Source organism: Ruditapes philippinarum, unplaced genomic scaffold, assembly GCF_026571515.1.
Source record: "Ruditapes philippinarum isolate M1 unplaced genomic scaffold, ASM2657151v2 ctg3478_1_1_1_1, whole genome shotgun sequence".
NCBI lineage: Eukaryota > Metazoa > Mollusca > Bivalvia > Venerida > Veneridae > Ruditapes > Ruditapes philippinarum.
The window spans coordinates 150764-178672 of record NW_026864814.1 but is presented as its reverse complement, the minus strand read 5'-3'; the positions used below and the strand labels follow the sequence as shown (position 1 = coordinate 178672).

The 27909-nt window shown below is 32.6% G+C and overlaps 2 protein-coding genes across 3 annotated transcripts; both read left to right on the top strand.

Moving 5' to 3' along the window:
- The first annotated feature begins 287 nt into the window (after nt 1–287).
- On the top strand, nt 288–8217 carry LOC132726918 (uncharacterized). Of its 2 annotated transcripts, none has more exons than XM_060712330.1 (12): nt 288–769; nt 981–1140; nt 1632–1802; nt 2052–2143; nt 2618–2844; nt 3439–3693; nt 3979–4197; nt 4454–4543; nt 5338–5549; nt 5829–6029; nt 7180–7351; nt 7704–8217. In XM_060712330.1, exons 1-12 carry the CDS (start codon nt 456–458, stop codon nt 7817–7819), a joined length of 2229 nt encoding a protein of 742 aa, XP_060568313.1. In that variant the 5' UTR covers nt 288–455; the 3' UTR covers nt 7820–8217. The 2 variants fall into 2 exon arrangements, with proteins under 2 accessions (XP_060568313.1, XP_060568312.1); XM_060712329.1 differs by having other exon boundaries at nt 290–769; nt 3439–3689; nt 3975–4197; nt 7704–8215.
- A 2769-nt stretch (nt 8218–10986) lies between these two features.
- Nucleotides 10987–26454, top strand: LOC132726915 (uncharacterized). Its single transcript, XM_060712326.1, has 12 exons — nt 10987–11437; nt 12136–12295; nt 13047–13217; nt 16112–16203; nt 16812–17035; nt 18844–19094; nt 19567–19789; nt 20808–20897; nt 21931–22142; nt 23584–23784; nt 24367–24538; nt 25183–26454. Exons 1-12 carry the CDS (start codon nt 11127–11129, stop codon nt 25296–25298), a joined length of 2223 nt encoding a protein of 740 aa, XP_060568309.1. The 5' UTR covers nt 10987–11126; the 3' UTR covers nt 25299–26454.
- Nucleotides 26455–27909: the final 1455 nt, after the last annotated feature.

Below are 27909 nucleotides of genomic sequence, written 5' to 3'. Positions count from 1 at the left end.
TTATTTTAATGAATACACACAAAACATATATTTCAAATTATATGTACACATAAAAACTAAAAATCACATAGAAAGCGTATTTTTTATGATTCAAGTCATTAAAATGCAAATATAATCTTATGAATTAAAACAATTGCACAGACGTACTTAATATTTTATATTGTTTCTATACCAGATCTATTATATTCATTATAATAACTCAATATATCTAGCTTTAATAAACGTTTTTATATCCATTACCGTTTCATAAAACACGAAGCATGTTAACATTACATCGCATTGGGAAACTGTAAGCCTACGCAATATGTATTCATGCGCGTCGGTAATCTGTCATAGACAGTTTTTATAAACATTAAAATGTTAAATATCTAATTAATTAAGTCATATGACTTAAACTTTTATTATTCAGATGAATTGGTTGTTAACACGCGTGTATTGATATATGTTGTGTAAATATGCGGTCTAAAGTTACAGAATTAGCCTTTGTGATATGTAACTTGTATGGTGTTGTGTTATGTGATTTTCCGTTCAGGAATATATCTCTGCCATGGGATAAACGTGTCGATGATCTTGTCAGTCGCCTGACTCTACCTGATGTCATGTTTCAAATGGCTAAAGGAGGCACTTCCACTCATGGGGGACCTGCACCGGCAATTCCACGTTTAGGGATCGGACCCTTCGCCTGGAACACAGAATGTTTACGCGGAGACTCGGATGCTGGGATAGCAACCGGTTTCCCACAAGCAATAGGTCTTGCAGCCGCGTTTAAGTATGTATACCATTACGATTGTTATTTGATGAATGCAAAATGTAGTAGAAAGAATATTAAATTGCTTAATTAACAACAAAAAAATACTCACCTAAAATCGTGATATATTTAGTTATTATAATAACGTTAATATCGTCTTTCTTTGGAGCTTACGAAGTATTGTAATTAGAATCTAAACAGGTTTAAGAGCTATTTTACTGTTGCTTTTCAGCCCACAGCTTATATTTGATGTAGCCGAAGCCACTGGTGTTGAAGTAAGAGCAAAACATAACGATTTTGTGAAGAAGAAACAATATGGTGACCACAAGGGATTAGCTTGTTTTAGTCCTGTGCTTAACATCATGAGACATCCACTATGGGGTCGAAATCAGGTAAATGATGATGATGGCGATTGTGATGATGATGATTGTTGTGATGATGATGATGGCGGTGGTGGTGGTTATGACGATGATGATGATGATAATGATGATGATGATGGTGGTGATGATGATGATGATGATGTTGATGACGACAATGATGATGGAGATGATAATAAATATGATGATGATGTAACAACAGTTGTAAAAGCAAGTAATTTGTTAAGCTGTTGACCATAAACCCGAGTTAAAACGTCTTCTGAATGCTATCTCGGACTGTTTATATATGCATCTATTGTCGATAAATATCATTTTGTCATTTCGTTCTAGTTTCTTTGATAGAGCAAGATTGTATGTAGACAAAGGTACAAGAGAAAGGCATCACAAATGATTTTGACAGGTATTATTTTGTTTGATTTATATTCATATCGTTTTGTCTAGAAATGCACGTTCAAGATATAGAGCACATCCCTTACCTTTTCAACCATAGTGTGTCTATATTGTAGGAAACATACGGGGAGGACCCATATCTAAGCGGTGTGTATGCGAAATATTTCGTGAAAGGGTTACAGGGCAACCACATACGCTATGTAAGAGCCAGTGCTGGATGCAAGCATTTCAATGTACATGGAGGACCGGAAAATATACCAGTCTCTAGATTCTCATTTGATGCCAAGGTAATTAGATAAGAAATATTAAAAAATGAGTTGAAATGGGTTTCCATGTTTATTTTATTGAATTTTAGATAAATGTAGTAATAGATGTTCAGAAACATGTTTAAACCTTTATGCAATAGAAATTAAACTGCAATGAACATTTTGGAAGTGAATAAGTATCAGTCTTGCACATTAATTAGTTTATGTCATTAAGGGATATATTTTATGATTAATCAAGTTTATGTCAATTATTTTCATTTCATGTGAAAGGTTAGCGAACGAGACTGGCATCTTACATTTTTACCAGCGTTCAGACAATGTGTTGCTGCAGGGACCTACAGTCTAATGTGTAGTTTTAATAAGTATGTTGAAATTTCTGTTGTGTATAATTCAAAATAATACATATTGCTCGTCATACGTTGATCGTTTAATGCCGGAAATGCTACCACGCTTATCTTTTCTATAATATGACAATCAGATGTTATTCAAACACGTTTCATATATAAATATGTACTCTAGGGATGATATATTTGATAATATGTAGGTCGGAGTCTGACGTACATTATGTGTTCTTTTCAACTTTGATTTATTTATTGTCTGATAAATATGCCTGCTTTAATGTTCTGATTTCTTGAACTTTGATATGTGCTTTTCTTAAAATCAGCAATTAACAGGTAATTAGAAAAATTACATGTTGTACATAAATCTGTATATACGATGATAAGTTCATTAAACATATGTTACATGTACAATGAAGTGGAAAATGTCAAAACAACATATTTTGCTAAGTATATTGGCATTAAATATATGTTTGACAATACAAATGGTATTCACAGGATAAATGGTATACCTGCTTGTGCAAATACAGAACTTCTCACAAACACATTGCGGAAGAAATGGGGATTTTCTGGTTACGTTATCAGTGATGAAGAAGCCGTTGAAAATATTGTACTATTCCATCACTATGCCAACAACAGCATGGAAGCCACGGTTGACGTCATAACCGCTGGTCTTAACTTAGAGCTTACAACAAACAGGAAAGACCCATATTTCTTCACCATAAGTAAGGCGCAATTTTAGAATTCTTTTTTTTTCTTTAAACATGTTTAAGATATGGTCAATGTTTCCTCGAAAATTACCAGACGTAAATTAATCAATCGTTTTATTTAACGCAGATGCCACAGTATCTACATTTGTATTTGTTTTATATAGATAATTGATTTTATATATTTTAATACCCTCAGCTTGTGTAAAATCTATCAAATATAATTTTAACAAACCGATTGTAATGTTCAAAGAACTCAGTCAATAACAATATCCAATTCAAACCATGAGGACATTTTGATACCGCCCCGGAATGGGAATCGAAGGAGCGAACACCAATTAAACAAAAATGATATGATGTTGCAGTCTTTTTTAGACGAAAGTGTAAGATTATGATATAATATTATTGTTTTTTGGCTTTTTAATGAAACTGGTCGCTTTTCTACTAATTTAAAAGTTATTTCGTACGGAGATTTGTCCACTTTCAGATGTTGTTGTTGTTGAAATCTGTTATTGTTATTCGAAGAGTATTAGTATTGAGATTCACTGTTACTTTATATCTTATTATTGAGATTCATTGTACATAATTATTCTTATGTTTATTTGTCATCAGTAAAAGCCGTTGAAACGGGAAGGTTATCCGAGAAACTTGTACGTGAGCGGGTGAAACCTTTATTCTACACACGCATGCGCCTTGGAGAGTTTGATCCGCCAGGGATGAATCCGTACCTACAGTATAATATGTCACTTGTTCAGAGTGAAGCTCATCGTCTTCTTGCCCTCAAAGCTGCCATGCAATCGTTTGTGCTGTTGAAGAATGAAAACAAGTTGTTACCAATCAGAAAGCACTTTAATAAAATGGCTGTAAGTTTGATAATACATTTACTATACATCAGAAAATACAATTTCTGTATAACGTATGAACAAAAATGCTCAGGAAAATTTCCTTTTCAGGTGAATATTAATACATTGTATACATAATGATAATAATAGAACTGGAGATGATGATGAAGATGATGATGAGTGGTGGTAGTGTTAGTAGTGGTATAAGTGGTAGTGGTAGTGGTAGAAGTGGTGGTGGTGATGTTGGTGGCAGTGGTAGTGGTAGTATAACTACAAGAGTTTGTAATAAACTGAACTTTGTTACAGATAGTTGGACCCATGGCTGACAATCTTGAACAATTATATGGAGATTATGCAGCTGACGTGGATGCCAAATATTCTAAAACCCCACTTCAAGGTCTCAGTTATATGGCAGATAAAGTCAACTATGCTGCAGGATGTTCTGATAATAGATGTACTAATTATTCAGCTGAGAGTATCAAAAATGCCGTGCAAAACGTGCAGTTAGTGGTGATATGTGTCGGAACAGGTAAGATTGTACTTTTTACGAAATATTATACTTTTAGACACCCAATTAAAAAATGCATTTACACTGTAAACTCATACATTTACACGGTAAAACAATTATTACGTATACGTTTATTTTTATAAATTGAACATTTCATTTAAATTCAGATGAAAGGAATTATGGGAAAATGTAAAAATATTTAGACTTTCACCTGTTCACTCACTATATACACTTGGGTGGTTTCAATGTTTGTTATGTCTCCATTATAAACAAACAGGTCAAGAACTGGAAGCTGAGGGTAACGACAGAAGGGACATGAACCTTGCAGGCCATCAAGCACAACTCATTCAAGACGCCGTTAATGCAGGTAAGGTCAAATCTGCTGCCTTTCTGTATCGGTAAATATGAGCCTTTGCAGCATTATCTATGTTAACATATAGGCGTTCTGTATTTTTTTTATTTTCTTTAATATGGTTGTTGTGAATTCGAAATTCTCAAATCACAGGCATGATCATAATGTCAATTAATGAACAGAAATCTTCGTTTTGCTACATAATAACTACTTTCATGGAGTAGATACTACTTACCATACCATATATAGAGGATACTGAATGAGTGTAAGTTCAATAATAAATTTATTGCACAGTTGAATAAAATTATATTATGCGAGCCTCTGGCGAGCATAATATTTTTTTATTCAAAGAGTGCAATAAATTCAGTAATGAATTTACACGACTTTAATATTCTATTTATCACATACCCAAAATAAAGACCGTTTAAAGTGAAATAAGAGTCATTTTTCATTGACGCGCCTACAGTATAACGCTAACATTTAGGCTTCTGTATAACGCTAATGACGTCATGTCAAAATATATACACGGTCGTGCAATACCATATTTACGGAGTCGCTAAATCGGCACGGGTGTGTGATAAATATATTTTGATTATTTTACGAAGAGAGAAAGAAAAAGTTGTTAAATATTCTTACTCAATCCAAATAATTTATATCTCATGTAAATGTAACTTATCATGTAAATGATACGCTTCAAATTATAATATTGTTCAAACTAAAATCATAGCAACATCCTGGTGGTTGAATTGTTCTATACTATATGTTTCATTCTGATGCAGTCTGTTTATTTTTTGTTATTAAATTCTCAGCCAAAGGAACCCCAGTTATACTGCTCGTGTTTAGCGGAGGACCTGTAAACATCAGCTTTGCTGATAAAAATCCGCGTATTGAAGCCATTCTACAGTGTTTCTTCCCTGCTCAGGCTACCGGAGAAGCACTTTTATATACCATTGGCATGGCAACAGTAGATGCCAGTCCTGCAGGAAGACTGCCGTATACCTGGTACGATACTGCAGATCAGGTATTGTAACAAATTGTTCATTTATAATTATTATATATTATTCTCAATTTGATATGATACAAAGCAAATGGTTCAGCTAACAAACGGATATAATTTATGGGCATTCATTATAATTGATTTCTGAAGATTGGTTATTGCTCAAGCTAGTGCTTAAGGGGTCGTGCGAGATGCGGTTTGTAGTTCATTTCCCATTAAATATCACCGATTCTGTGGTTTTCAGTTAAAAATTCTGTTATTTTAAAACTTTAAATATAAACTTGTTTGTTATATATATTTCAGGTTCCATCAATGACAGATTACTCTATGACAGGAAAGACATACAGATATTTCAAAGGTTCACCTCTCTATCCGTTTGGTTATGGTCTTTCATACACAACCTTTGAGTACTTTAAGCTTACTCTAACACCTACGATAGCTGCTGGAGATGACCAGTATTTGTATGGACAACTCATAAACACGGGTCAATTTGCAGCTTATGAGGTAAAACATCCTCGGAACCCATGGTACACATTTCATATATACTACATTTAGGAACCCCGGTACACATTCCATATAAAAATTATATACTATATTAGATATAACCGATACCGGTAATCGCCTTGGTTATCGATGATGAGAATACCCTGCTAAAACATTATCGGCAAAATTGATGACACACTTAGATATAATCGATACCGGTTATCGCCTTGGTTATCGATGATGAAAATGCGCTGCTAAACATTATCGGCAAAATTGATGACACACTTAGATATAATCGATACCGGTTATCGCCTTGGTTATCGATGATGAAAATGCGCTGCTAAACATTATCGGCAAAATTGATGACACACTTAGATATAATCGATACCGGTTATCGCCTTGGTTATCGATGATGAAAATGCGCTGCTAAACATTATCGGCAAAATTGATGACACACTTAGATATAATCGATACCGGTTATCGCCTTTGTTATCGATGATGAAAATGCGCTGCTAAACATTATCGGCAAAATTGATGACACACTTAGATATAATCGATACCGGTCATCGCCTTGGTTATCGATGATGAAAATGCGCTGCTAAAACATTATCGGCAAAATTGATGACACACTTAGATATAACCGATACCGGTAATCGCCTTGGTTAGCGATGATGAGAATTCGCTGCTATAAATTGATGACACACTTAGTTTTTCAAAGATACTCTGCCTCTGATATAACTGCATCCTCTGTAAAACATGGTTACTCGTACGTGATATTCCATTCGCGTTATGAATGTTGTCAGCTGAATCAGAGCCCGTTGGTCCCGACGATGATATAATTGCAGTTGTTACAGTTTTGAGTGTTTCGAAAAGTGTTTGTTTCTTTAGACCCGTCTTTAATATAGTGCGTTTGTTACTTTTGAAATTTTTTAAAAATCTATAATTGCAGAACATAGATACACGTGTTTTAAAAAAAACTGTTCAGCTTACAGAATAAAATCTATTTTTCTTTCAAGACTGCAGTTGGTGTGTTTAAACTTTATGTATATACAAATGTGTGTACATTTCATATAATTAAGACATTTAAAACAAGACATTTTTTCTGATGACTTGCATGTCAAATGTGATAATCGTATTATTGATAAAATAATGTCTTCCTTTGAATGTATAGGTTGTTCAAGTATACATGTCGTGGTTAACAACAAATGAAACAATGCCAAGCCTTCAGCTTGTAGGTTTCCAACAACTGTTTATCGAATCACAGGCATCACAGGAATTTCAGTTTGTTATTTCTGCAGAACAAATGGCTGTTTGGACAAACTCCGGCTTTACGGTGCAAGCAGGTGCGACAAATAGTGTGTTTAATATCTCAAAGGAAATTAGTATAACGTTTTCATAATTATATTTTTATTGTTAATACAAATGTACATCATTCAAAAGTCAAGAAAGGCATTCTAAGTTAAAGGCACATTGCCTATGAAAAGAAAATATATATTCTTCATTAAAACTGGCAAACATGTGTTTAATAATGGATTCAGAGCGTATTCAATGCTTAGCACATATATGGAATAGCAAAGCAAGTGAAATAAGTTCTGCTATATGATATTTCTGTATAAAATTACTCAAATATAATTATATGCATCTACATTCCACTTTGCTGAAATTATTTTACGAGACGTTTTTCATTTATTACAGGTAAAATGATAGTTTATGTCGGTGGGCAGCAGCCTGGTCAGAAGAGAACTGTCGGCTCAAATATTTTACAACAGCAGTTTGAAATAGTGGGACAGAAACATTTAGGGAAACTTTGATAAAATGATTACAGTGTTGCTGATAAAAGTAGCTGCATCGTGATATGAATGTGTTAACATTTTATTCACATTTTGTTACATGCAGGAGTGCACAATTTATTCTGTCAGTAATAAAGAAGAAAAGGAAAGAATAAAAAACGTTATGCACATCTCTAGATGGATGAATGGTCAATGTGTTTTGACTGTTGAATAGTTGCAATATAATGTGTATGTCTGTTTTGTACCGTTAACATATTTCTTCTATAAATGCATGTGCAACTGAAATAAAATCAAGATACGCATGTATCATATAAATACATAATTCTTTGACATTATTGCCAACATTAACATTTATTATAAATGACCTTATTCCGCTTAAATTCTGGCTTACAAGTTATAGAGTATTCTAAATAAAATGGTTTACAAATGCATTTAACTTCATTTGTCTGTCTTACAAAAAAATATTTTAACATATGCATAATAACCACAAACTTAAGTGTTAGAAGTTGTTCAAGTTTTATATCCAAACCAAGATGTATTCATTATTGGCCAATCACATATCAGACCAGACTATTTGAATTGGACAAACACTCTTTAATCATGTATGCGAAATAGATGACTCGAACACGTAATCACGCATTAAAAGCCCATGAAGTCTGAAATATGCTGTCATATTTATTTTTATAATCTTTAAGGATTTTTATTCTTGGTACCCTAATACGGTTTCAAAGAAAAATACTAATTTGTCTTTGACATACCCGTATTTTGTTTCTTTTGCATTTTTGTAACTACTACAATAAAAGTAATTTTGTATTTTGAGTGTAAGTCACTATGTTCACATTTTGCCACCTTTATCACAAATTATTTGATATTCGACGCTATTTTCTTCATGTGATTAACATCCGCATGTTCTAAATTCATTATTTCAACATTATAATACACATGTTTGCGCAGCCTACATGCAGAAAAATCATTTCTTGGAAAACAAAACAAAAATACTTTTGGATACATGATGCCCGTACCGTTTTTCTTCCTTCCATTTAGAAAATGCACTTTGCTGTTTACACCCTATTGAGAATCTGCGAAATATATCTCCTCTCAAATGAGACTTATTAGATAAAAGGTGTGATATAAGATGAATATTTACAGCTTAGTGGGATCGGACACTCCCAGTTAACCCTATATAAATGCTTAAATATCTTGTCGTGCACCCGATAAAGGTACATCGATCGATAATTTACCGGCGCGAAGCGTAAATGCCCGTTCGCAACGGATACCTACTTTACAAAATACCATATAGCTTTTTCATTTATTATCCGATTTTGGAAATTCAAAGTTTATTTTGAAGAAAAATACTTGGTTAATTCAAATATCTAATTTATTTTTTAAAAGTACAGTTTATCTGTCCGCAACGACGGTTAAAATATTAACTTGACGAAATCCGCGGTAAATTTACATTTTTTTATATAAAAAGCAGGTATTTGAAATTTATTATTACGGTACCATAATACTTTCAGTTTCAAAACAAAAAAGAAGCCGATGTAAGTTATTCACAGATGATCAAAGATGCAATATTTAAGATTTGTTGGGTTATGTAGTCAAATTTATTAACGCACAATTGTTTTACGGGTAATGTATTGCGGCCTTTACACGTGAAGAAAATTTATTCATTTTTTAGTACAAAATATTGCCGAGATTGTCAATATTCATAGAATCATCATTTATATCATTATCATTTTTTGTAAATCTGTTTTCAAATGTCGGTGCAGTGAAGTAGACAATCATCGTAACAGTAAAGTTCTCTCGTGTGGCTGTCTCGATTCCGGCCTTTTTAATGTCACTCGTATATTTTAATCCGTATATTTTAATTATTCTTTTTATTTGAATGCCTGTAGAAAGATATTTATTATACTTTTTAATGTAACGCTAGAAAAACAATAAATAAAAATCTTTACAGTTTGAGTCAGTATTTTGCGAAATAAAAGTAACTGTTGATTATTTTTTACACATCGCTTAAATTTCTTTCAAGTTTAATTACTTTTGAAGGGGGGTAAGTGATAATTAAAAAACTTTATTTCCAAACTTTCATTACCAGGTTACATGTGATAATTGCAACACTCAATCTTCAAAAACAAATATAATTTGATTGTATATCTTGTATATGCGCGGTCTTTAACTACAGTTCATGGCATATGTGGTAAGAAAATGATTCTGAAGAGGATATATATAAATACAATGTAAATCTATTTTCTTTATTAACATTTATAAATGAAATTGAAAATATACAACTAAATTTGTATAGTCCTTTCTCTGAAAAATGATGAAAATAAACATGTGATAAATAAATCATTTGACGTGAATTGTTTAGGATATCTATGAAAAAATTATGTTTCAAAATAAAAAATAATATTATAAAACAGCTGTTCTCTATGCCAATAAAAGTTTCTTCCTTGCCAATCTAATATATTCATCTATATAGGAATGCTTGTCTAGAATGATCTGAAAATATATTTAATACACTTAATAGTAGAATATTTACTATATTTATACTAATATACAGGTAATCAAATAAAAAATGTACAAATCATTTGGAAATAATTCACAGAAATAAAGACACATTTCAAACATGAATTTCTTTAAAAGTTTTTTAGCAATCAAGAAACGTTTTTTTGCAATGCCATCATTAAACCATGTAAAAAATAATTATCTTATTCTGAATCGCGGTAATAATTCGTGCTTGAAGTAAAAGGGCGGCGAAGTGTAGAGAGTATGCCTAAACAATAGGCGAATATTTTTTAAATTAGGTACTTTTTAACTAAGCGTTGCAGCGTTCTATCAGCATATTTTCATATAATAATACTTTAGCGACACAAAATGATACTGTATCAATACATTCATATGTGTATAATTTTTCACAAAGCTGCAATAACACCACATACTCCGGTGAAAATCTGTCATATTTCGTACTCCGCACGTTCCGCCATCTCGTTCTGTCCACCTTTATCCGATTCCGCGCATGCGCGCGACGGGACTTCAAGCTAAACGAAAGTGTCCGATCCTTGTAATATAAATCCGTGGTTATATACGCTACGATGGTGTTATTTAGTGTCGTTAAACCTAGCCGATCATTCCGTAATACCGAATACTATTTTCAAGTATCGTAATGATAATTATCACAGCGTGTTTATTTTCTGAAAAGCCGGCAGAATGTAAACAAATAAAAAATTAATTTTAACAAAATATCCTAGTTGTATGAATTGGTTTATTACATCACACTAACAATATTTCGTAAAACAATTACCTACTGAATGCTACTTTACTTTAAAATATGTATGTCATCAGATATTTATGCAGTTTAATCGTTTATTTCGCCCATGGTTGTACCTGTTCATATCCATTTCAAAATGTTTCCCTGCCTTGGGACGATCGTGTCAACGATTTAGTAAATAGATTGTCATTGCTTGAAATAAAGGACCAGTTAGCGAAGGGAGGGGCTGGCATTAAAGGTGGGCCGGCTCCTGCCATTCCTAGATTAGGTATTGGCCCTTACCAATGGAATGAAGAATGTCTACGAGGGATACCAATTGCTGGAGAGGCAACTTCTTTCCCACAAGCCATTGGACTTGCTGCTGCATTTAGGTATGCCGCCAGTAATAAAGATTTTATTTTTTGAGTCTTATTGCTCATATATACATTTATAATACTTATATATCGGCTTCTTTTTGCCTAGTATAGCATAGTCACTTGGTTTTTGTGAGAGGTTTTACTTTGTAGAACTCGAATTTATTTGAATGTAATGATTTTTTAATGTAAATGTCACAATTCCAAAACCGTCATTCTTCTTCACTAAAAAAAACTAGTAACATTTGAAAAATGACGGTTTTAGAATATAATCGAGACATCTACGTTAAAAATCAATACATTCAAAGTATAATTTCACACCTTCACAAATCATACGCTTAATTCACCCATTAATTAAGCATCATTATTAGTGTACCAACAAAAAAATGGTAAACTCTGTTCGGATCCAAGAGATTAATCAAATTTTAAAACAAGAACAAAATTTGATAAAATTGTCCAGAATTCAATCAAACTGAATAAAATTGGGATAAGACACTTTTATACGTATAAGGAATGATTGCAAAGATTAGCAAGGTCACTTGATTCCTGTTCATTTCAGAAGGTTGATGCACATGATAGAAAATACAAAATTTCTTTTAGTTTATAAAGCAATCAAGTTATTTATTTTGAGCCAGCTAAATGTAGGATAGCTTAATAAAATTAATGTTAAATATCATTGACAGAAAAATGCATAATTTTTACTAAATTACTTTCAGTCCTCAACTTATATTTGATGTAGCAGAAGCAACAGGTGTTGAAGTGAGGGCAAAGCATACTGATTATGTTAGGAAGAAACAATATGGTGACCATAAAGGTTTGAGCTGCTTCAGTCCTGTAATCAATATCATGAGACATCCACTATGGGGTAGAAATCAGGTATCAAAGTTTTGTACATTTTTTTTAGAATTAAAGGGACTCTACTGAGGACTTTTGACATGACATGACTGGGAATTATTTTACAAGCTTTATGTTTTTATTTGATACAGGGCTGGACCAAAAACTTATGTGCAAAATATCAGATCATTCACTCAATCTGTTTTCCTAGAAATATTGCTCTAATTGTGAAAAATAACCTAGAATTGAAAAGCATTGCAACCCTTTTTACTCTAATTTGGCTAAGAAATTCAAAAGAATAAAATATATGATTTTAACTTAATTCTATGTATATTTCTTCATCTTTCTGTTTTATTGGCCTTGGCTGATCTAAATTTTATTTTTTCGGCTTTTGGACCTCAGTGGAGTACTTTAAGGTTTTATTTAAGTTAGTTAAACATTGATATTTGTGTTTATTGATGGACTGTCAATGTAAATTAGTTTTATGGTGTAAACATTAGATCAGCATAATAATGGAATATGAAATTCTGTCCAACATTGCATGTATGTATGTGAACTCACTTTACTCTGTACCAGTAGACTGACAGTTGTCATTACAGCTGCAGGGATATAAAGAATTTAATTATTGGAAAAGTAAATGTATAGTTTTTATTGAATACATATGAATAGACAATAAAAAGGAATATTCATTCAATCTGAGTAAAATTCAGATCTTATGTACTATATAGGCTATTTATGAGCTTATTTTAATTAGATGTATACATGTAATGTGCAAATTTTTATCACATTTCAGGAGACCTATGGAGAAGACCCATATTTAAGTGGCGTTTTAGCAGAGTATTTTGTAAAAGGATTACAAGGTGACCATGCTAGATATGTTAGAGCTAATGCTGGGTGCAAACATTTTGATGTACATGGTGGTCCAGAAAATATCCCAGAACCAAGATTTTCTTTTGATGCAAAGGTAGATGGTTAAAATTTGATTTTAAACATTCTGATTTTCTTCATGGAAACATTTTGATTTACTTTAAAAATAAATATTGGAAACATTTCCATTTTCTTGAAATATAATGTTTTTGTTTTCTTGATCAGCAAGTTTTAGATTTTCTTGATCGGAAAAGTTATGATTTTCATATTTTATGTGCACTTCACATGTGTGATAGTAATTGATTTAATGTGAAATAAGAAAAACTTGTAATTGATTTAATGTGAAATAAGAAAAACTTCAGCAAGTTCATTACAGGTTAAGGGCAAGTGACTACATGTATATTAAAGGACAAGATGCTTGAACCTTACTCTGTCACGTATATGAATAATGTGTGTGTTTCTTTATAACATTTTTAGCTCACCTGTCACAAAGTGACAGGGTGAGCTTTTGTGATCGCTTTTCGTCCGGCGTCCGTCCGTAAACTTTTACTTTAAATGACATCTCCTCATAAACCACTAAGCCAATTTCATCCAAAATTCACAGGAATGTTCCTTTGCTGGTCACCTTTAAAAATTGTTCAAAGAATTTAATTACATGCAGAACTCTGGTTGCCATGGCAACCGAAAGAAAAAACTTTAAAAATCTTCTTTTAAAAAACCCTAAGAGCAAGAGCTTAAATATTTGGCATGAAACATCTTCTAGTGAGTGTCTACCAAGTTTGTTCAAATAAAAGCCCTGGGGTCAAAATTGGCCCCGCCCCAGGGGGTCATTGATTTTCCCTATTTGCATAATATTATAGTAAAAACTTAAAAAATCTTCTTTTAAAGAACCTGAAGAGCTAGAGCTAAGATATTGTGCATGAAACATCTTCTAATGAGAGTCTACCAAGTTTGTTCAAATAAAAGCCATAGGGTCAAAATTGACCCCGCCCCGGGGGTCATTGATTTTCCTTATATGTGTACAGCAAAACCTTATAAAATCTTCTTTGAAAAAACCCAAATAGCTAGAGTTAAGATATTAAGCATGAAACATCTTCTAGTGAGTGTCCACAAAGTTTGTTCAAATAAAAGCCCTGGGGTCAAAATTGGCCCCGCCCCGGGGGTTATTGATCTTCCTTTTATGTGTATAGCAAAAACTTAAAAATCTTCTTTGAAAAAACCCAAATAGCTAGAGTTTAGATATTAAGCATGAAACATCTTCTAGTGAGTGTCCACAAAGTTTGTTCAAATAAAAGCCCTGGGGTCAAAATTGGCCTCGCCCCGGGGTCTTTGATTTTCCATATATGTGTATAGCAAAAACTTAAAAATCTTCTTTGAAAAAACCCAAATACAGTAAAAACTCGCTAATGAGACCAATGAAGGGACTTTACAAATCTGGTCTCATTAGCGGGTTGGTCTCATTAATGAGTTTGGCCAAACAGAAAACTAGGCAATATATTAAGGGATACCATGTACTGTACACATGTTTAATTCTGGGCTAACCTATTTCAAATAAGAAGATATAAAGCATACACTATTATTTTTTTATTTTCATTTATTTTCTTTTACTTTTTAACATAATAAAATATTTTAACTTCTTTAGAGGTACAAAATGTATTATGAATGTCTTTTAACACAAACATATTTTTACATTCTTGTTAAAAGAATGACACGACTTACACTATTAAATCACCGTTTTACTACAAAGAATACCGAACAATTAACCTTTAATTATTTTCACAGTTTTCATCGCCGATAACAAGTTCAAAAACCTAATCGTATTTGTTTAAAATTATGGAACGAAAGAGATAATGATAGCAGCAACACCTCGAAAGTTTTCTGTTCAATACTTTGTTGTTTTAATCCCCCAGTTATGACATTAAAGGTGTGAAATTTAGAAATTATCGACAATATTATTGATCATTTCCGGGTTTGATACAAAGTAACCTTGACCTCTGCCGTAAACTGGATGTCGTTAAATGTCGTAAAACTAGGACAACTGTTGTTTACATCACGTGTCAAAAAGATTTCAGCAATTTACACGCATGTCAATATCAAGGTGAGAAAGTGCCCGCGGTCGTATTTATGGGTTGCCAAATGTACAGAATTTACGAAATGGGACTGAATTTACTGGTCGCATTACGGAATAACGGGATGGTCTCAAAATCGGGGTTAGCGACCATTAAAATAAAGAATAAAAAATTCGGGTCTTTAAAAATCGTTCGTATTAGCGGGTTGGTCTCGAAAACGGGGTGGTCGTAAAGCGGGTTTTTACTGTAGCTAGAGTTTAGATATTAAGCATGAAACATCTTCTAGTAAGTGTCTACAAAGTTTGTTCAAATAAAAGCCCTGGGGTCAAAACTGGCCCGCCCCAGGGGTGTCATTGTTTTTAACTATATGTGTATAGTAAAAACTTAAAAAATCTTCTTTTAAAAAACCCAATGAGCTAGAGCTTAGATGTTTAGCATGAAACATCTTCTTATGGGTGTCTACCAAGTTTGTTAAAAAATTGGCCCTGCCGGGGGGGGAGGGGGGTGAGGAGGGAAAAGAGGAGTGGGAGGGGGAAGGAGGAGGCCTATATACAGGTGAGTGACCTCAGGGCCATCATGGCCCTCTTGTTGACATGTTCATCAAGGTTTTTAGTTTGGTTTACTCTTATCCTTTTGAAAATGAAAGTGATAAGCTTTGCTACCAGAACTGATAATAATTAACCTTTGTCACCAGTATAGACTCAGGCCAGACTGCTCATTTATGCATTCTGACCAAACTCTATGCTGTTGGTTGTTTTTAACTAAATTTTCATCCCGATATCCCCAAAGTTGTTAATGGACATTACGAACAAATGGAAGCTGGTCAAGTCCATTTAAGAAATTCAGCAGGTTAAGGATTTAATTAAGAGGAGAAGGTAATATTAATGAACTTATAACATTAACACATTATCTTGCTAACTAGGTATCAGACAGGGATTGGAGGCTGACATTTCTCCCAGCATTTAGAGCATGTGTGAAGGCAGGATCATACAGTCTGATGTGTAGTTACAACAGGTGAGTGTTGAGGGTTGAGGACAATAATCATGGCATAAGCCATACTCACTATAGTGTTTTGCAAGCTAATTATAGATAACTTTAATACATACATAAATTTATTTGGAATTCATAATCTTCATGAAACTTTGAGAACTTAATGAATAAATGAGTACAGAAAAAAAGTGCATATCTTAAGGTTTAATAAAGTTTGACATGTTTTAAGTTTGGCGGTGATTGGAGAATGGCATTTTAAGGAGGTCAAAGTGGTAGTAATTTTGTGTTGTTATGATAAGTGCATTTAAGTTATTTGTATACATATCTCTTCAAAAGAAACTAAAAATTATGCACTTGCATACAATATGTCCCTAAGTTTGCCTAAAATATAAAAAGTCTGCCCCACTCTTTTTTTGAAAATTGAATGTTACAGGTAATTTCCGATGAATATTTACAAAAATTCCTCTGGTTAATGTAAGTTATTTATGAGTTCAAGCAAAGTAAATTATAAATTTTTAAAATTGAAAGGAATTATGGCACAATGTTAACTTATTTTGACTTTCAACTGTTCACTCACTACATGTATGTACCCTTGAATTAGCATATTGTCACTTTAACCATTTTTTTTTCAGTGTAAATGGAGTGCCAACATGTGCCAGCCATAAACTGCTGACCAGTATTCTTAGAGAAGAATGGGGCTTTAAGGGTTATGTTATAAGTGATGAAGGTGCTCTAGAAAACATTATATTTTGGCACAAGTACCTGACATCAGCTGTAGACACTGCTGCAGCATGTATCAAGGCCGGCTGTAATATAGAATTGTCAGCAAATAATCCAGTTATCTATGATGCTATAAGTAAGCTTTTTAATGTTTCTGGTAAAAGCTTAACTTGTCTTATTTGAAGAATGATCAAATTCTTAGCATTTATTATGTTACACATGATAGCTTTAAATTTGTACCATTTGATATTCTGTATTAAAAGAACATTTAGAATTAAGATACAAAATGTGTCAGTTTTAAGACAAGAAGAAGTCATACAGTTATATCTAAATTTCATCAAAAGCAGTAAACTCTGTCATTGGAACCCCATCCTTGCATTTCATTTGGTAAAACTAGATAATAATATTACATATTCCATGTGTTACAAGTTTCAATTTATGTAACTTTGTATGGGTGTTAGTCCATGACAAATAACTAACGATATAAAGCTTTATCTCATGGAATATTTTTAGAAATATTAAATACAATGAAATAATGTTGTTTTGATAATCTTATGGTTGATTCTAATAAAGAATGGGTCTGTTGTTTAACACACATGATTGTTGTAACTTGTGCGTAAATAAAATTAAAATGTTTCAAATCACTGTTTAGCAACAATTTTGTGTATAAACCATGTAAATAAACCAACAAATTTCTTTCATACGGGTATTTTTGTGTCGCCTCTACGGAGTAGTGGCGACATATAGGGATCACTTCTCCGTCTGTCTGTCCGTCTGTCCGTCCGTCTGTCCGTCCGTCCGTCACAAAACTTGTCCGGACTACCCCTCATAAACTACTGGTGCAATTTCATCCAAACTTTACAGGAATGATCAGTATCAAGTCTAGTTGTGCATATTGTCAGCATTTTCCGGTTCAATGATTTTTGTCAGAGTTATGGCCCTTTAATAATTTTTAATTTTAAAGTTTGTCCGGACTACTTCTCTTATACCACTAATGCAATTTCAATGAAACTTTACAGGATTGATCTGTAGCTCAAGTCCTTGCGCATATTGCAAGGGTTTTCTGGTTGAATGATTTTTGGCCGAGTTATGGCCCTTTGATAAAAAGGTGTTTTTTTCTGTGTGTTGCTAGATACACAATAGCTTGTCCGGACTACTCCTCATAAACTACTGGTGCAATTTCATCCAAACTTTACAGGAATGATCAGTACCAAGTCTAGTTGTGCATATTGTCAGCATTTTCCGGTTCAATGATTTTTGTCAGAGTTATGGCCCTTTAATAATTTTTATTTTTAAAGTTTGTCTGGACTAGTTCTCTTATACCACTAATGCAATTTCAGTGAAACTTTACAGGATTGATCTGTAGCTCAAGTCCTTGTGCATATTGCACGGGTTTTCCGGTTGAATGATTTTTGGCTGAGTTATGGCCCTTTGATAAAAAGGTGTTTTTTTCTGTGTGTTGCCAGATACACAAAAGCTTGTCAGGACTACTCCTCATAAGCTACTGGTGCAATTTTATCCAAACTTTACATGATTGATCAGTACTTAGTCTAGTTGTCCACTGTCCGTCTGTCTGTCTGTCTGTCACAAAATTTGTCCCAACATGAAATTGGCCATTATGAGGCGACACATGTGATTACTGATCGCTCTTGTTTAATTTTTCTCTATTAAAATTCAAAGAAAGGTTCAGTAAACTGCTGGCAGAGAAGATATAGTTTTATGTATCTCATGTAAATCAGTTTATTATATAAGCACAGTTATTAACTTTTATGGTCTTAGCAAACCTAAGTTTTAAGTATCACATTTATATGCATTAACTTTTTGTGCAATGCATTTTGCTAAAAAATGGTTTAAGCATTCAAATTTTTGCTGCACACTGAATTTTGTTAAGATTTTCCTATTTAATTTCTCAAATTTTCGTTTTTCTTCTTTCATCTTTTTTAGTTGATGCTGTAAATCAAGGGAAATTGTCAGAGATTCTAGTGCGGGAGCGTGTAAAGCCTCTATTTTATACCCGCATGCGTCTGGGAGAGTTTGATCCGCCAGAGATGAACCCTTATCTTCAGTATAACCTGTCAGTTGTACAGAGTCCAGAACACAGGCAACTAGCTGTCAAAGCTGCCATGCAGTCATTTGTTCTACTGAAAAATGATAACAATTTGTTACCTATAAAAAAGCACTTTAAAAGAATTGCAGTAAGTGTATTTTAAGGATTCAACTGAAATTGTTATTTATATTCTATTCTTTTTCACACATTAAATTGTAATAAGAGTTAGTTATATTCTAATTGTAAATCAAATTTTTTTTTTGTAATCATGTTTGTGTCATTAAACTCACTAAACTATCCATTTAATAGTATAATGTGAAAAATACTCATTATGACCATTCATTGTAGGGTTTCTGACCTACTCCTGCATGTTAATATTCTGAAGTAAGCTACTCCTTGATAAAAAAAAAGTTTACGTTCTTTAAAGTTGTTAGAACTACCAAACTAAGAAAAAATAATGATAATTAAGTGCTGCAGTGCATCAGCATAAATATTTTATTTTATTTCTACAAAAATAGAAGACATCTTATAAATATCTTTAGAAGGCAAGGTCTTTAACCTTTTCCAATATCCCACTGTATGTTTTATATTATGAGATATGAAAATTTAATATTTCACAGATAATTGGACCAATGGCTGATAATTTGGAGCAGTTATATGGTGACTATGCACCTGATATAGATACAAAATATACAAAAACACCATTACAAGGTTTAAGTGCTATGTCAGACTCTGTAAGTTATACAGCTGGTTGTCATGACAACAAATGTGAGAATTATTCATCAAGTGATGTAAAAACTGCCGTGAAAGATGCACAGCTAGTGGTGATCTGTGTAGGAACAGGTTCGTATTGGATCTCTATTGTTTAATTTATAATTAAAATGATATAATCTCCATTTTTAATGTGATTTGTATGTCTTTTTGCCTCATTATGTGTGTATTTTATCTGAAATGAAATGGTATATAGATACATGTATGTAAGTACAGTTGATCGTGTTTTGGTAATGATTATTAAAAAAAAAAAGATAACAGAAAACACTCATTAAAAGACTGGTTTTTGTATGAGTTACTCATTTTCTAGGTATGAATTTATTTCATGTCCAGAGATGCAAGCCTTTTAAAGTGAAATTTTTCTCATTTTACCCTGTCAAGCAAAGATTATAGGATTAGTTGTATATTTCAAAAGACTAACTATATTAACAATAATTGATAATCACAGTTGATTAGGGTAAAATTTGAAAACTGCCTGCCCTAAAATATAAATGACTGCCTCACTCTTTTTATAAATTGAGCATTTCCGATATTTTAAATATATATACATATTTTTATACATACTGTATTTATGTGGGTCACAGGGGGTTATTGATTACATAATTGACGCTTATCATAAACATTGTATACAAATGCATCAATATGTAAAGTTATTTTAATTTTACTTGAACACTTACCATTTACTGTTTGATGTGCAAAATGTCACTCTACCCAATCATTTTAATTTAATGGCTTTCATTTGATAAATTATTGAAATTGTTACCTTTTTAACATTAGATTAAATCTGAAGAAATACCATAAAGTTTGTTCACTATAATATGTCAAAGCAGTGATCTATGTAGGAAATAAAGTTTGAGTTTAGGAGCAATACTTTATTCATATTTTAATTCTAGTATAAAATGGAAACACCTAAAGTATACTAGTATTAAAGAAGCTTACAGCATAAAAATCATTTTGTAATGTGATACTTAAAATTATTTTCATAAAAATGTTGTGTTCCTCTCTTGACAAGGGCTTATCTGAATATGTAATCAGAAAAGAGATACAGAATTTAACATCGATAAGACTTAAGTGTATTACAATTCTTCAGGTCAAGAGTTAGAGTGTGAGGGGAAGGATAGACCAGATATGAACCTGGCAGGGAACCAGCCTCAACTTATCCGTGATGCAGTTGATGCTGGTAACTTAATTTTGTAAATTTTGAAATATTAATTTTGTTCATTATATAAATTTAAGTGTTTTCTATGATTTGCTAAATAAAGATATTAGTTTTTGTAATTTCTTTTGAAATATAACTTGTACTATGCAAAATAAAGAATCAAACACTGACTGTCATCACAGACAGATTTTCTGGCTCCCGGATAACTGTTCAACAGATCCTCGTAACATCCATAAACAGTTATCTTAGAGCAAGATATTTTAGTTTGTATCAGTAGTTTGTGTAAGATTCTTATATTTCAGTTGGTAATGATTACTTGTCCATGCCACTAGTATAGAGCCACGCCTGCCTGCACATCTGTGCCATCTGACCAAGCTGTATACTCTTGGCTACACAATTTTGATATTGAAATCTCTTAGACTTATAGCAAAAAATATCAGCTTCAAGGTTCAAAGTATTAATTGCTGTTGCTCAACAACTTTTACTTTAATCATTGCTGTCTAATGTACATGTAATACCTGAATAAGTTTGTTGCAAAATGAGATCACATGCTTAGATCTATGCTGAAAAACAGTCCCAGAATGATAAGAGATAATTACATAGGAAGCAATTCTTTGTATGTTGCCTTTCAAATTATGTATTCTGTTTGCAACCAGTACTTCACAGGAAATGGGTACTGTTAGCAGTGATTTTTTTTTGTTTTTTTTCAATTTTCAAAATAACCTGTGTTTTCTGTCTTTTGGTCAGTTAAATTTATCAACTTGCTGATGTAAGTCTTAGCAGCTGCATGAAGGATGTAAACAAGGAATTGCAGGGGAATATACCTGATAGGGGAAACAGCCTTTATTTAGCTGTAAAATGTATTGGTTTAAAATCACTGGTTTAAAATCGCTGCTTAGTAAATGAAAAATATCTTCTTTTTTTTCAGAAAATATAACAAGTGAAGAAATCAATTATTCCTCTCAAGAAATTTCTTTGCGAAAATAATGTATAAATCAAACATCTGTTCGATTACAGGCTTTCTTAAATAGTTTGCTTCCATATCATTTTTTAGCACATGGAAGTCCGATCTTGCTGCTTGTGTTCAGTGCTGGACCAGTCAATATCAGTTTTGTAGACAAAGACACTCGTGTGGAGGCTATAATGCAGTGTTTCTTCCCTGCACAAGCTACTGGAGAAGCCTTGTTCAATACTGTTACTATGGCAACAGAAGATGCAAGTCCGGCTGGTAGACTACCATACACCTGGTATAACACCGCAGATCAGGTTAGAATATTTCTTATTTGTGGTTGAGACTCTTAACATAAGTTAATCTTACAGCATAAGCATGAACAGTACATAGTCATGTAAAAAAATGTTTTATTTAAACCCTTACCTTACTGGAACAAAAAGTGATTAGCCATTGCTTCTAGTTATAGAGCCAGGCCAGCCTGCTCATCTGTACATGACAAGTGTCTATTCTATTGGCTAATTAACATAAAATATATATCTTGGTATCCGTAATATTGATAATCATTAATGAACAGACCCAAAAAAATGAAAGCTTGACAAGTCCATTTAAAAAGTACAAGTCAAGTCAAAAGATTTATTCAGTAAATAAAGGCCACCGGCCCAAAATAAATGTCATACAAAATATGATATTTAACATTATAAGGTTGTGTCTTTTACAAGTTTTGACTCTCATTACATTTAAATACTACTGTGCTATAGAGATCATGAGGTGGTAAATATAAGTAGAGATTTTCTTAATTATATAATTATCATTAATTTGATGAAAGTAATTCATAAAAGTTATGTAATTCAGTTCCGGAATTGTACCAGTTTAGTGAATAGGTATTTCTAATTTCTAAATATTTTTTACAATGAAAAAAAAAAATGATATTCACAGTCAATTTGATAAGTTAAATGATTTTCAAGACAAAAGTTGCAAAAGCTAATTGGAAAGGTATATTTAAATGCCTACCGATTTCAACATTAAGTTTGTGATTTAAACATCGAAATTTAGCATATGCTTTCTTAAGTTTTACAGGGATTTCTATTAGAAGATACCGTTCTACATTTAATAAGCTTTTAAAATAACAATAATGGTGACATCTACTGGCATTAATAATATTATTATGCCAATTTTGAGTATAACAATCAACAGAGGTTTAAGGGCTAAATATATTTATTTTACCTTGTTTAGCTGATTTGGACCACTTTTGATCATTTTAGTTCACCAGTATAGTATTTGGGGTATTATTTTACTTTTGTTTCTTACTGCTGTGTTCAGATGTGCCCAGCAAATTCTAGTTTTTACTCCATGAAGACGGATATCTTTTTCACAGTGTTGATGTGACTTTATTCTCAACCATCAAAAATGTTATACATAACAGAAGTCTTGTAAAAGATCATATAGATATAATGTTTATATTTTATAGATAAATGTAGATAAATTTTAAAATGTTCCTAAATAACAAAATTACAGGCCGATTCTTGTAATTCCTAGCCCAATCCTGTTGATTCCAGTGAATGGCCGATTCTTGTAAGTCATGTAACCCCATAACAGTGTTCATCTTTATATATTACTTTCTTGTTTCTGATTTACCATGAAGCAATGTCAGTGACAGTGAGTGTATAAGCTTTTATATAAAACAAATGAAAGGAAGTCAGAGTCAAGGTCATTACAAATCAGTAATATAGACCTTCTTTACACTTTATTTTACAGATCCCATCAATGACAGATTACTCTATGAAAGGGAAGACGTACAGATATTTTAAAGGATCACCTCTCTATCCTTTTGGATATGGTTTATCATATTCTAACTTTGAATATGTAAAAATGTCCGTGAAACAATCAATTATAGCTGGAGATAACCAACTAGTGTACGGGCATGTAACAAACACAGGGATGATTGATGCTTATGAGGTAATTAGTTTAGTGTATTACAAATTCATTCTAGTTTGATTGTGTTGGAAGCTATAAGCTTTTTGGAACACTTGAATCTGTTCCTGGAACCAACCTGTTCGCCTCATACAGCATGTCATTGTGATTAAATTCTTTGGTCAATCAATATATATGAGGTAATTTTTTGAAATAAAGTTTAGTTTTGCTTTTCTGGGTGACTTTATACTGAATTAATTAAGATTGATTGAATCTTGCCTTGGAACCAACCAGTACTGAGCAATTGATTGTAAAGTTTCTTGTTCAAGGAAACTACTGCTTGCCCCTCACAGGGTTTGAATCAACATGTCTATTGATCCTTAGTTTAATCTGACATATTAACCACTTGGCTGAATGAGTTTACCTATAGTCAATTTTCTTTCTTTAGAGCATGGTATTAGGTATGTTAATCTGATTTGGTTAAATATACACGTTGCATTACTAAATAAGTTATTCTGTGTATACAATCACATCAATGTTGACAAAATATGCTTGATTTCATTGGTCTACTAAATTAGTTTAAACAAACTTACCTTCAAATATTACAATTCTTTGCATGTTGTCAAGGTTGTTCAAGTCTACATGTCTTGGTTGAAAACAAATGAAACAATGCCAAATATACAGCTTGTTGGAGTACAAAAATTGTATATAAAATCTAGTCAGACACAAGAGTTCCAGTTTACCATCTCTCCAGAACAAATGGCTGTCTGGACAGACAAGGGATATGTCGTACAACCAGGTAATTATTACATGTTACATGTATATCTACTTTAAGGTTGGTTTATACAGAATTTATTTTAGTTCGATTGTGTAGGAAGCTTTTAGCTTATGAACACACTTTCGAATCCGTTCCTGGAACCAACCAGTACTGAGCAATGAGTGTAAAGTTTCTCGCTCAAGGAAACAACGACATGCCCCTGTCAGGGTTTGAACACGTGCTGCTAGCGATCATAAGATTACTAGTCTGAAGCGTTAACCACTCGGCCATGCCGCCACATAATATATAATGTATAAGATCACCTGCATAAATGAGAATTGTTTCCTGTAACAAAGTAAACCAGGTATTATATTGTAATATGTAAGCAATATTCTATTCTATTTTATGTTTGGTTTGGTTTTTAACATATTTATTTATGCTCGATTGTGAAACAACTTATTGCTTGCAACTTATATTAATCACTTTCAAGTCCACTTCCTGGAACCAACCAGTACTGGTGTCATATGAAGAAACATGGTTGTTACCTGAGTAGAGCTTAAACCAATGATCTGTGAGTTGAGAGGCAGACACCTTAACCACTAGGTCACCGCTCCCGTTATTTTAAGTTTAAGATATTAATTAACAAATGTTGGTTAAGAGTTCACGAATATTTATTTCTGTTACAGGTAAAATGGCAGTGTATGTAAGTGGGCAGCAACCACATCAGACAAGAACCACTGGCTCAAATGTTTTACAAGCAAACTTTCAAATTGAAGGGGAAAAACACCTTGGAATGTTTTAAATCACTTGTTCGTTGAAACTTTTGACTTTGAAAATTTGATATACCCCAGTGTTTTGATATAAAATTTCTAGTCTTCATAGTCCTGGAGAACAGTTTCAGTTTCAGTTAAATTCATAGTTCAGTTCACTGCACAGTTCATTTGAGCAATGACTTATTTTGATATACAAAGATTGACACCGCATTTGTCTCTCTTTCTGATAATGCATATAAGGTTTATCCCCTTCGCCCAATATCCTATTAAATTGTTAAGTTGCACATCGTCCCTCCTTCCCAGTGTTATCATTTTTTGGAACAGTTTTTCATAGAAAGTTTATGTATAAAAAGATACATATTCAAAGTCCACATAATATGTATGTAATTACAAAAATGGAAATGTGCAAATTTTTGTGTCAAAATATTAAGGCTGCATTTTTCATTAAAAAATGCAATACCTTTAAAAAAAAAAGATATTTTCTGAAAACCAAGGACTGTGTGCTAAAAATTAATGATACCATTAAATGTTACTACTAGACTTTAACATTCCATATATTGTGCTCATAATAAAATTTTGTTATGCCTGGCATTGATGCAATTGGGATTGTGTGATAGATTTTTCTTCATATTATTATGATAATCATATTACATGAGTGTTAATCAAAATGCAGTAAATATTGGTATAATTATATCCAAGATAATGGTAAAAAATAGTTGAAACTGAATTGAGAATTTTTACATATTTGTCATTTTTTGTGTCTAATTTTTAGGATTTTTTTACATGCATTTATTTAGTAAAAACCTGATTACATGAACTTTGTTTTAAGTCTCACTATTCATAGTAACCTATATGGATATTTTAATATTTGATGTTCTCTGTATGTCATTACAGCTTCATTCTTGTGTACCGGTAATCAACTTACAAGCTTTTTTTTCCTAACTTTGATTAATTCAATATCATGTTATAATTATTTATATATTTATGATTAATTGTTTCTTAATTGAGGTATTTGGTGTGTGTTAATTTTCAATGTGATTTTTATAGTCTCACAGCTGACAATTAGTAAATAGATCTTGACCAATTGGTGCTTTATTTTTTATATATTATATACATGTATTCTTTTATATGTATTAACAGAACAGAAGTGTTCTACTTTGATTATAAAGTTAATTATAACAAAAATTGTTGTTTGTTTTTTATTGATATGCATGTAAAAACTAAGCTGAACACTTTACCTAAAATGATGTAAGCTTTCTGTACTATACCAGTACTGATGTAATACAGAGTATTATGTACGAGTATTAACAACCAACTAGTAAAACTTGGAAATTAAATCAAGATAATCATTGTAAAATTATCAAAATTAATCTATCAAAAAGTTGTGTACATCATCTGTTTTTATCTAATTCACATGTTAGAAAAGTACATCCACTCTGAAACATATGGACCATGGATGCATGAGTGTCTGCACATTGATGCATGTATGTGTCTGTAGCTTGTGAGAAATGCTGGATCATCAATATAGGGCTTTTAATGTACTTTGCCACTACTTTTCATTAATCAGCCTGTAAGGTGAAAGATAATTTGTAAAGGTAAAGATAAGCAAAAAATTGAAGCACAGTCATCTCCCTTTAACCTTTTACCCCATGAGCATATTGCGAAAAATGGCCGTTTTCATTGAAAAGCCTCGTGTAACAAGTTCAAACTGCTATGAAACTATGAAAAATGCTTCAATACTAATGAAACTTGGCACAAATGTTGACTACACCACCATAGCCTCTGTAACAGCATGCTCAATGGTAAATTTTCTGTTACCATGGCAACGGGGGCACGTCTCAAAATTGCCAAAAATCACTATTTTGCATTGTTTTTTCCCCATCAAAACTGATTTCAAAGTGCGACAACTTCTCAATGAATTGAGATAGAGTAAAAGGCTTTTCAGCGTTGGTTACTAGTTACCCTAAGATCGACCTGAGGCCATTTTTAGCCTGTCACATGTCCAAAATTTTCTTGGCGATGAGGGGGACTCCGCCCCCTTCAAACCCCCCCAAACAGAAGGGGGCACATCCCCCTTCTGGCAACCCCTTGATGATATATTTGGATGGGGGACGGCGCCGAAAAAGTGGTCACTTTTTTTAACAACATTTCTCTGATTAACGGAAAACAGTGTTTGGGGCCAAAATAGGGCATTTTTTCACTGTTTGAGGCCTCAAAAAGGGGGGCAAAAAGCCGTCGAAACACGCTTATATAAGGGAAAAGGTTAATTTATGTTCTCGCATGAATTTGTTAAATGCGCAAAAAAAATTACAACCGTGCTCATACACATGCAACAGATATATAGCACATTTGTGACATACTTACCAAAATAAAAACATAAGAAACAAAAACTACAACTAATGTCCAACATTTGGCAATCTCCAAAATTGGATCCCAATGTATATTTCAGAAGTAAATCTTGTATATAATACTCTAAAGAAAATATAATGAACTTTATATCTGTAAATAACGCTGACTGTTTCAGACCTTGGGCACAAAATAAGACAATGAAATATGGTCAAATTGAAAGAGTGACAAAAATTCATGGCGCAAATCCAAGATTTTTTATACAAGAAGATGTCATCGAATTTGTGCGTGACA

Excerpts from the sequence above, each read along its gene's own strand:
- LOC132726918 (XM_060712330.1), top strand. The coding sequence starts at position 456 with ATGCGGTCTAAAGTTACAGAATTAGCCTTTGTGATATGTAACTTGTAT. Across the intron at positions 1,141-1,631 it reads CACTATGGGGTCGAAATCAG|GAAACATACGGGGAGGACCC; the intron begins GTAAATGATGAT and ends TCTATATTGTAG. Across the intron at positions 5,550-5,828 it reads GGTACGATACTGCAGATCAG|GTTCCATCAATGACAGATTA; the intron begins GTATTGTAACAA and ends TATATATTTCAG.
- LOC132726915 (XM_060712326.1), top strand. The coding sequence starts at position 11,127 with ATGTATGTCATCAGATATTTATGCAGTTTAATCGTTTATTTCGCCCAT. Across the intron at positions 12,296-13,046 it reads CACTATGGGGTAGAAATCAG|GAGACCTATGGAGAAGACCC; the intron begins GTATCAAAGTTT and ends ATCACATTTCAG. Across the intron at positions 24,539-25,182 it reads GGGATATGTCGTACAACCAG|GTAAAATGGCAGTGTATGTA; the intron begins GTAATTATTACA and ends TTTCTGTTACAG.